Source organism: Candoia aspera, chromosome 2 (assembly GCF_035149785.1).
Source record: "Candoia aspera isolate rCanAsp1 chromosome 2, rCanAsp1.hap2, whole genome shotgun sequence".
NCBI classification, from domain to species: domain Eukaryota; kingdom Metazoa; phylum Chordata; class Lepidosauria; order Squamata; family Boidae; genus Candoia; species Candoia aspera.
In genome coordinates, this window is record NC_086154.1 from 88756199 (window position 1) to 88767282 (window position 11084).

The 11084-nt window shown below is 37.0% G+C and overlaps 1 protein-coding gene across 1 annotated transcript; it reads right to left on the reverse strand.

Annotated features, from left to right (window-relative positions):
- Positions 1 to 5749: 5749 nt before the first annotated feature.
- On the reverse strand, positions 5750 to 8627 carry LOC134490017 (toll-like receptor 13). The gene has a single exon (XM_063292897.1). The coding sequence runs from the start codon at positions 8615 to 8617 to the stop codon at positions 5750 to 5752; it is 2868 nt and encodes a 955-aa protein (XP_063148967.1). The 5' UTR covers positions 8618 to 8627.
- Positions 8628 to 11084: the final 2457 nt, after the last annotated feature.

The following is an 11084-nucleotide window of genomic DNA, read 5'->3' on the forward strand; positions in this document are numbered from 1 at the left end:
TAAAGTTAAAATATCCTGACATTTAGAAGAGAAAAAGTAGATACTAGGGATTGCAAATTTGATAAGAAGAATGGCAAAACAGGGAATCTATTTAATCTTTTCCTGTGAGGCAGTTTTTGTTGTTGCTGTGGTCACTATCTGATATTTTCTATTTTTTTCCTCTGATGCTTTTGGTGAAAAGTTACACATGCTAGCATTGTAGGGCTTTAAAAAAAACCTCTTGAAAAAAGATGTACACAATCTGGGGTGCCAGGTCCATATCTTTTCCCCTAAACCAGGTTTTGATGACATACCTTGAGGTCCTACCAAAGACTTCCAAATAGAACTCTCTGTACTTAAGGGATATTTACTAAGGCTTTGAGTCCTCCACAAGCTTCTTGGGAAGACATGGGTATATATGCAGATATCTAGATAGATATCTATATCCCATTTTACAGTTCCAAGAGAATTTCAAAATAGCTTATAAAAGGTTTTCAATATCTCTCTAACTAACAGAAAAACAGAAAATATGTGGTGTTTATTTGGAGTCAGCATTATTCAGGAAATATTTCCTGCGGTCATCCTTATTTTTTCCTGGTGTTGTCTCAGACCGCGGTACACAAGCAAATCGTCTGAAGGGTCTAAGTTTGGAGAAACCTGTCCTATACAATTAAACCATTTGTTAAGATATAGCAGGAAATCCAGGACGAATTTATCACACAAACAGGATCACGTTTGCATGGAAGTTCTTTATTTGGAGTTGTGAGTCTGGGTGTTTGTTTTTGCGTCAAAAAGATGAGAATGTGAGCAAACTGTCTCAGCAGCAAATGCAGAATTGAGAAGAATTCTTCCAGCCATACAGATCAAGATTACTTCCCCATGCTCACAGTTGTACCTGTCCCATGCAGATGAATAAAGTTGTCCCACTGAGTGCTGCTAACCAATTATGTGCAGAATGCCAAAGTCAATCATTATTTCTTAACTATCTAGCTGTATGAAACAACCACAACTGTTGAGTTAAAGATATTTTTGAATAAACCTGTAAGTGAAAAGCCACTTTTAAAAAATCATTTAAACTAACCATTAAATGCCATAAAAAACCCACAAAGAAATTATTAAGTAGATATTTTAATTTGCCTTATCCTTTTGTCAGCAAATTAAAAACACATTTTAATAAAACGTTTTTTTTCTCAGAATTTTATTTACCAATATTGGCATGCAGGGCATCATTCAGAGAGATGAATGTGAATGCTATGAAGCACATATATGTTTGTGGAAGAGGCTACTTTTGTTTTGGTTTTTTTGTCAGATATGGACTATCTATCTATCTTGTAACTCCCTTATTTGCTTCCCCTAAACATTTATGTTTTTTTCCTCTGTGTCCTTGGTTAACTCAACTGCTTAATCAAGGAAGCTCAGGTTGGGTTGAAATTGTCTGCAGGTTTATCTGGAAGCAAGACCCTTTGAATTCAGAGCTTGCTTGTAAATAGAGGTGCATAGCATTGCACAGATAATTCATTAGTAAATGAATGTCTTTAGTTGCTTTAAAAACACACCCACATTAAGTTATATTTAGCACCTCTAATTCACTACTATTTTTGAGGCCACTGAACTCTAGAAGTGATGTTTTCCCTCTTGACTTCGTTAGCACTTATTAAAACAGCATTATACATTTTGGCACATCCAGCCCAGTGTAATTAAATCCCCTTCCCCTTCTTGATTAACTTCTGGCCTTTTAAGAGTTTCCTAGCAATACGTATGCAGCAATTTTTTCTGCAGATGCTTTTCATACATTCCTATTGGATGATTGTAAAGAAGCAGCTCTAATTTAGCCATGCTTTGTGAATCTGGTATATTTGTTCACACCAAGTTGCTTATTTTCTTTCTGAAAAGTTTGCTTTTATTCTCCAAAGCTGTTTCCTTACAGTGCTCTTTGATAATTCAGAAATTTGCCTACTTTTTAGTTTTGTTTTTTTTTAGAATTTTTATCCCACCTTTATTATTTTTATAAATAACTCAAAGCAGGGAACATTCCTAAATACTCCTTCATCCTCCTATTTTCCCCACAACAACAACCCTATGAGGTGAGTTGGGCTGAGAGAGGCTGACTGGGTCAAAGTCACCCAGCCGGCTTAAATACTGCTGACACAAAAATCAATTATATCTGTGAAGAGCTATCTTAAAAAGTTTCAGGGATGGTTGATGTTTCTAATAAAAAAAAATCATGTTATGATTAAATCAGAAGATATTTGGTTTTAATTTGTGTTATTCCTTGGATCATTATGTACACATCACCAATAACTAAAAAGCGCACAAACCATTTTTGACCTCTCTTTTGTGAATGCTCTTTATTAGATTTGGGATGTTTGGGAGCTGCTATAACTTGACTCATATCTACTTGGAGAATCAGGAAAAACAGGTCTCCATCTCTTGGCCTCCAAGTCCATATATGGTGTGGAAGAGCAAAGGGCCTACATTCCTGCTCAAAATGTAAAATAGTCTGTAATAATACTGCCACCTAATGGATACCTCCATTATTGTTTAAATCTTAATGTTGATAACACAGTTTCAGTCACCAAAAGACCTCCTTTCTGCCCCTACTATAGAGCTGCTAAAATCTTCTCAAAGAAAAATTACCCAGCTTTGCTTATTTACTTTAGAATTGGAAATGTGTGTTAATTCAAAATGAGGTATCTTTTCTAAGTAAGGTAAAAAATTTAAATCTTTCCATATATTGAGGCTCTTGCTCAGATCAGATTCATCTCAGAATCATTATTTTTTCATTATGTTTTTATTAAATTTTTAAGGAAAAGGAAAAAAAGAAAAGAAAAAAGAGGGGGAAAGGGAAAATAGAATACAAACAGGGAATTTACAAACATGAAATTAGGCTAAAATGTTCAATATTTCATTGATTAATTTCAAGTAATTGAATAGACTATATTGCTTTTAAAACTATAAATAATTGTTAAAATCCAAGTAATATCTGAATATGAACAGCAGTAATAACAGCAGTACAAATCATAAAATGAGATTAAGAACTACAGTAATTTCTGAGGAATTAAGACATTTAATATAAGAGAAGCCCAATTTTTTCTATGTAGTAAAAGCCTATATGCAGAATTATAATACACATCTCAGAATAATTAATGAATTAGTAATTCATGGGGAAAGTTTGGAGGCTGCCGTAAGAGATGAGAAAATATGGAATTTCTTTCTCTTTTTGATTGCTTTTCATTTACAACTGTTTTGCCTTGGTCATACACATTTTATGGACTGGTTCAAGGGGTATGTCCTAATATATGCATCTCACTAAACCAAGTTTGGTAGATTGTGGTTTAGACCATTGTGTGGATCTAGACATTTTGGTTTATCAGCTGTAGTTTAGGGTTTAACATGTTGTGTGAAGCAGTCAATGGTGGCATATTTAGCAAACAATGACACAATGTGGGTTAAATTTAAGGTGGCCATTTACTACTTTGCCAAATGAAAAAGAAATGCAGATTGGAAATCTCCATAAATGTATATATGCTAATCAGCATACATAGCAAATTTAGAAATTCTAATTTAAAAGATACAAAGAAGTGGCTTTCAATCTTCTTTACAGTAGTTATAAGTACAATTATAAATTTACCTCTTCCTCTAAAATTACATCATGACTCTCTTCTGCATTTGTGTCTGTAGTTAAAGCAAAAGTTTTACGTTGTTCAGAGTCAAATCAGAACCTGCTAAAGTATGGGGGAGAATTTGAGGTAGCTCAGTTATGACAGAATCAGCTAGATGAATTGCGGTGGTAAAGGTGTTCCTTTATTGCTTACAGTTCACCCACCTCTCTTTTCCTGCACTTCAGTGGGCCAACCTTTTGGGGTTGAGGGGCACACCGGAATTGGGGAGCATGTAATGAGAATACTTACAAAATGGCTTTCATGCATATGGAACAGATTAGGTAGTCATAAAGTGACTGTCATGGGAGGTAGAATTGGTTGCAGAAGAACAAACTGGCAAGCTTGCTCCTCACCATCCCATGTAATGCCACCCTGAACCTCCCTCTGATGCTATTTACCACTCTACCTTACCTTAGTCTTCTTTTCTGGACAGGTGGGTGTTTGTCCAAACAAAATACTGAGTTGCAACTAATTATACTCCATCTGACAGAAGAATGGCATGCATATCTGTTTCCCAGCCTGCTTATGAGTAGCACCAGGCATGGAATATTAATTATCTGTTATCCTTCTCTTTTCTCTGTCCCTTATAGCAGGAACTACAAGATACTAAATTATCCGGAGTGAGAAGCAATCCATTTTGCTTCTAACCACCTTTTCTTAGATGTAACTAGGTCTACATGGGTACACGTTTACAAGAAAATTAGTCATGAGGACAGCTAAATTGCTCTTGAGAATTTCAGAATGAACACCCAAATTATAGTTCTAAACTGTAGGAATATTTCTATTAAGTTTTCTAGAGAAAAGCAAGAAAACAGAATGAAGCATGCAAAAGGAAACAGCATAACATTTTAATATACAGCATTAAAATAATTAAAGGTTCACATTGTTTTGAAGTCATCCAAAAAGCATGCTGGAATATGATTTACATATGATTTGCATAAGATTCCACTTAGCCAATTTTATATCATTTCAAAATGACACAGATTACAAAGTTCAGAGAAATACAAAATTTATGAATAAGTAGGAAGATGCTGGAGAAATTTACCTCACACACTGTTTAACCCATTTTTATTTTAAAAAATGTGCTTTAAAGTCTCTTCACTAACATTTATCAACTTTATTACCATTATAGACAACTTTGTTCTTCAAAGAAAGGGATCATACATACAGATGGCAGATATGCATTGTAGATATTAAATCTTTTGAAAATATTAACTTTCTGTTGATTAATAAATGCAACTTAGAAATAGGTCTGAATAATTATCCATATCATATTCAAAATTCCTGAACAAATTCTCCTCCAAGACAACTACATTAATGGTTTCTATTTACTTGTCAATATACATTTAAAAGAAATTCGAGTGACAGAGTTTACAAGCTTAAATCTATGTTGTCTATTACCCTTAATATATTTTGGGACAGAAAGAATGGTAATCTTATACTTGAATTCCCAACATCTAATTAGATATCATAGTTATACCCATTTTAGCTCTGTTATTTACTATTTTGTATCTCTGGCTGAAGTCCAATTTCCCCCAAATTCAGATGAGTATAGGATTGTATTGTCTCTTGTTGTAGACTTATATTACCATCAAGTCAATATTCTGATGATAATCTGATCAGTGTCGCACAGGAATCCTTTCGTTACTCTCTTTCTTGGAGATGTTCGGTAAAGTCATTTGATGCAGGAGTAAGTGCCATTGACTTTAATAAAATTTACACCCAGTAAATCTGCTGAAACCTGGAAAACTCCATGGGAATAAAACCCATTGAACATAATGGGATTAACTTCAAGATAAAGATGCCTAGGAATGAATTGTAACTTTAGTTTTTAGATATAACATTTCCCGTTCACAGATATACCTAGTAATGCAACAGATCAACAGGAAAAGCTCAACATGAAAGCATAAAGAAAACAAACTTTTCTTAAAGTTCTACTATTTTTTACTATTTCTCAGTGAAGGAAAAGAACCCACATAAGAAACAATTGGCCCAATGACAAATAGCAGATAGGAACATTTGTAATGATAATTTGTAAAGAGATGTGTTGATTAAACATACTGTAACTATACCCCCTGGAAGTATACTTATGGAATTTCGTAAGCTCTTTATGGAATTTCATCAGGAACAAATCCAGCCAAAATTGGATTTTCATCCTCTTTTCCATCTCCTGTCTTCATAGCCATATTGAGCTTGTGCCAAAACAATGGAATTTCCTGCTCATCCTGGGGCCATTTGAGGTAAGTTTTTGTCTTTAGCAATTTTCTCATTCTGTGGTAAGGGGAGAGATATTCAGTAGGAATGTCTTCCAGGAAAACAAGAACCAGGACATCCTTATGATCATCGAAGATGCGAAAGCTTGCTACCTGTATCTCCTTGGAGCACCACTCGCTTTCCAGATATTGGCGACTTATTATACAAATGGTTTTCCTGCTAGCATAGATATTGTCTACAATGTTTTCAATGATGGGCCGCCCTGGTTTAAAGTCTCGGTGATGCAAACAAAGTTTCCAGCAATATTGGTTTTCCAGCACTGGAAGTAGATCATTCATCACCCATTTTTCATCATGGGTGTTGTAGGAAAGAAACGCATCATAATCATATTCCATACCTTGCCCCTTCCTTTTTTGCTTCTTGTCAATATAATAAGCAATTAATAGATGAAAAATATAGATCACATGCAGTTTCCATTGATAAAAGAAGCAGACAAGCATAAGTGAAAGAACTGCTGTTGTGTTTGCAATATACAGGGTAAACTCATGATCAATAAAGCAAGAAGATGTTTTAAAAGTCCACAGTTTGTTTCCCCTGTGTGCTTGAGGGAAAGCACAAGTGTACTGATAGAAATGGAGCACCTGAGTTTTAGGATTCTGTAAGGACCACTGGAGGAACATTTGGTTACTACATGTACAGGTGAAAGGATTTTGCCTGAGATCTAGGAAAAGAAGGGAAGGTAAAGCACTTATTTGCTCTTCAGTGACAACATCTATTAGGTTTCCAGTTGCTCTGAAGAGCGTCAGTCTTGAAAGGTTGGCATGGAGAAAAAAATTGAGAGAATTTAGCCCATTTCTATTCAGGTGCAATTCTTTCAGCCTTGATATAGGCTGGAATAAAATACTGCTTATTGAATTAAGTTTATTGTTGCTCAAATCAAGCTCCTGAAGAGTAGGAGTAAAGTTAAATGTCTCTGATTCTAAAGAAGAAATGGCTAAATTGCCTGCATGGATTTGTACAATGGACTCCAAACCCTCTAAAAGATTCACTGGAAAATTCTTAAGTCCATCGTGACCCTGGCTGTTTATCTTTAGTTTGTTTAAAGACCTCAAAAGTTTAAAGGGTGGGTTGGCAAGGATTTCTGGGGATTCATAACTGATATAATTATTAAAAAGATCAAGATCTGCTAAAGAGCTTGCCCCTTGAAAAGTCTCTTTATGAAAAGTCTGTTTGGTGATCCTGTTGTGTCCAAGAATAAGAATCTGTAGATTGCTCAGACCTTCAAAGGCTCCTGGTTCTATTGTAGCAATCTGATTGTCTGCCAGATTAAGAAACCGAAGGGAAGAAAGATTCTTAAAAACACCTTTCTTTATGATAGTCAACATATTTTGCATTAGCATCAACACTTCCAATTTATTTAAGCTTCCTGAGAAAGGTTGTTTGATTGTTTTTAAACCATTTTGCCCTAGATTTAGTTCTTGCAATTTGTTTAGATTACCAAAGTTATGTGAACAGATAGAAGTGATATGATTTCCATTGATGTAGAAGATCTTTAAATTATTTAGATGTCTGAAGCCGTCGGAGGTAATGTTATGGATTTTGTTAAAGCGAAGATCTAGGCTTTCTAATAATGATACATTAGGACTAGTAATTGGTACAGGAGTGGATATGTTGCTTGACAGAGAAATGAAATGTAACAAATTCAATGACTGAAAGGATATCATTGGTAGGCTTTTCAACTTGTTAAATGACATATTCAAAAACTTTAAATTTGTGCAATTTTCAAAAGCCCCTGCCTTAACACTTCTGAACATATTGCCTTGAAAGTTAAGACTTCGTACATGCTGCTGCCATTGGCATACCTTTTCTATGAGACTGTCTGACTCAGTTATGTTTAACTGGTTTAGGTGGATAATTTCTAACTGAGAACAGTTCAGCATTTGGATCACTTTAGATATTTCAGATGGCTTCATTGCTATCCCTCCTAAATATAATGCCTTTAAGCCTTGTAGAAAGCAAGGATCTTCTATTTCCCATAAAATAGAGGCATTGGCAGTGGGAAATGATAAATCAAGTGAAACAAGGCTGTGCAAAACTGGAGTTGTAATATTAATAAGGGAAATTGGGTTATGGGATGCATCTAGCTCATCAAGCAATGGAGGTGCACTAATAATCTCTTTGGTTGAGAAGCCCTGCAAACCATTGTTTCTGATGTACAACTGTTTTAAAGTTTCCACGTTAAAGACAGCATGCATAGCATTCAGGGTATACAATCTGTTTGAAGATAAATCAATTACCTTTAATTTCTTCAAGTTGGCAAAGGCAGAAGGATTGATCCTATATATTTCATTGTTGGCAAGCAGTAAAGTGGTAAGATTCATGAGCCCATCAAACATAGAGCTGGAGAGAAGATGCAGCTTATTTGCAGTAAGGTTCAAAAATTCTAAGTGGCTTGTGTGAATGAAAGCACCATCTTCAATTTTCTTTATTTTATTTTGGGAAATGTTGAGAGCTTGCAAGTGGTTAAAGTTCCTGAAGTCATACTTCCCCAGGCTTGGGATACTGTTCTGAGATAAATCCAAAAATACGAGCTTGGTTGGTAGATAGGTTGGGACTTCTGACAAATGCCGATTGTAGCACAGAACTTTGGTTTTGTTCCCAAAGGCTTCATGGACCTCACAGTTGTCAAATGTGTAAGAAGTTACAATTTGATCTTGATTAAACACAAGAAGCCACATTGCTAGAACTGTTAGAAAAAACATCTCTTAACAGTTTTTAACAGCTCTGTGAGAGTTTGAGAGTCTGAAATGGTTGTTACTGCTGTGAAATACCGGTATGTAATCCAAAGAATTGTGCAATGAGAGGAGTGTCCCGGATGAGGAACATCAAAAATAAAATTAGAACTTCATTTTTTGGGGGTGTGGCACTTTCTATTTTGCCTTCCTTCTATATGTTAGAAAAAGGAAGCAAAACTGGTGCAGATGAACTTGAGATTTAATTTTTATATGTTCTAGGTTTGGTCTGACATAGACGTGGATACTTAGAGTGGTTTTGATTACAACTTCAGTGTTACTGTCTGTAAAAAGGGCCTTCCTTCCTTCCTTCCTTCCTTCCTTTCTGAAAATATAAATATTTTAATTATTTGATGATACAATGATTTTTTTGTTGTTGTTCAAAATGTTGATTCACTTTCTTGAGGAAATGCAGAATGACTCCTTGTTGAAAGGAGACAGGAATTAAGCTGCTTCTGAAGAAGCTTGCTCTGGATCTCCCAGAGATGAGCAATTAAAGGCCAGTTTGTGACATCCCATGATTAGGTAAAATGACTGAAAGAGTGATGCTTCTCAGTCCTGGAAGAAGCAGATTAATTTGAACAATCTCAGAAGGATTTCAAGATAAGCTAGAGGGCTAAGATTGCCTTGGCTGGCCTAAGATACGACTTTTGTCTGAGAATTGGGGGAGGGAATGTGGCCCTGTTAGTTCTTCTTGATCTCTCAGCAGCTTTTGATACTATTACCCTTCTGGAGCAACTCAGAGATTCAGGAATGGGGGCACAACTTGCAGTAGTTCCATTCCTATCTGTCAGGTAGAGTTCCAATGTTACTACTTGGAGACAATTTTTCTTCAAAATGGGAGCAATTATTCTATGCCCAAAGTGTTTCAATATCTGCACAAAACCACCTAGAGGGATCAGGAGATTTGGAACTGGGAGCTTTCAGTATGCTAATGATACCCAGATCTATTTTTCTGTGCAGTAATGTGGCTCCCCAGAATACTCATCTGCAGTCAGTAATGGGCTGAATGAGGGATAATATATTAAAATTGAATCCACATAAGTTGAAAGTGCTTGTTATGGCCTAATTATGAAGGCAATAGACCTGCCTGTTCTGAATGGGATTACACTGTTTCAGAAGGATGAGATATGCAGTCTGGTGGTGTTTTTGAATCTCTCTCTCTCTCTCTCATTTTTGTTTCCCAGCTAGAAGAATGGGAACAACCAAGAATGCCTTTAATCAGTTTCATATTTCTGCTGTCATCACTCAGTGCCTTCCACTGATCACAAGGTCTCCATCTCCCTCTTTCTAGCTTCTTTCATGAGACACTGGCCATAGTTGAATAGTAATTTTAGCTTCCTATGCCTGTGAACTCTGCAACAGCTACCCATCAGTACAAAGAAACATGAAGGACCTATCTACCTTTTTCTCTTGTAAAAAATAAGGAAAAGAGGGGTGAGCCTTTCCTAGATTGAGATATGTTGGACAATTGTCCTCCTGCATCCAACCTTCCAATCTCGGGATAGGTTCTTGAGAAAATGGTCGGGTGTCAGTTAATTAGGGCCCTGGTGGAATCAGATTTATTTATTTATCTAATTTGTCCCCGCCCATCTCCTCCCATCGGGGGACTCTGGGCGGTTTACAACAATTGATTAAAAACAATAAAATACACAGAATAAAATACAATAATAAATAATATAAATAAAGGTAAAAATAAAGAATCCAGGTGGTGAAGAATCTAAAACAGTCCAAGTGTGGGAGGAGTGGTCTATAGCAGCCATCCCCATGTAGATCTATTCCCCTCTCCACCCCAAGTGAGGTGGCAGAACCAGGTCTTCAGACTCCGCCAAAAGGCCAGGAGCGATGGGGCCAATCTCACCTCCAGGGGCAGCATGTTCCATAGGGTGGGAGCTACTGCAGAGAAGGCCAACTTCCTGGACCCCGCCAGATGAAATTCTCTTGCAGACGGGGTCCGCAGCATGCCCTCTCTGCACGATCGGGTGGGACGGGTCGATGTAATGGGGAAGAGGCGGTCCCTCAGGTAACCTGGCCCCATGCCATGTAGGGCTTTAAAGGTAATAACCAACACCTTGAATTGGACCTGGAAGCAAACTGGTACGCAATGCATAGCAGTGGTGTTACATGTGCCCTTCTAGGGGCACCAAAAACAGCTCGCGCAGCTGGATTCTGGACCAGCTGGAGCTTCCAGATACTTTTCAAGGGTAGCCCCATGTAGAGCACATTGCAATAGTCTATATGAGAGATAACAAGGGTATGAGTGACTGTTTGAAGGGCCTCCCGGTCCAGGAAGGGGCGTAACTGGTGCACAGCACATAGCTGCACAAAGGTTCTCCTGGCCACAGCTGCCACCTGCTCTTCAAGCAGGAGCCGTGAGTCCAGGAGGGCCCCCAAGTTACGCACCAGGTCTGTCTGGGGCAGTGCAACCCCATCCAGA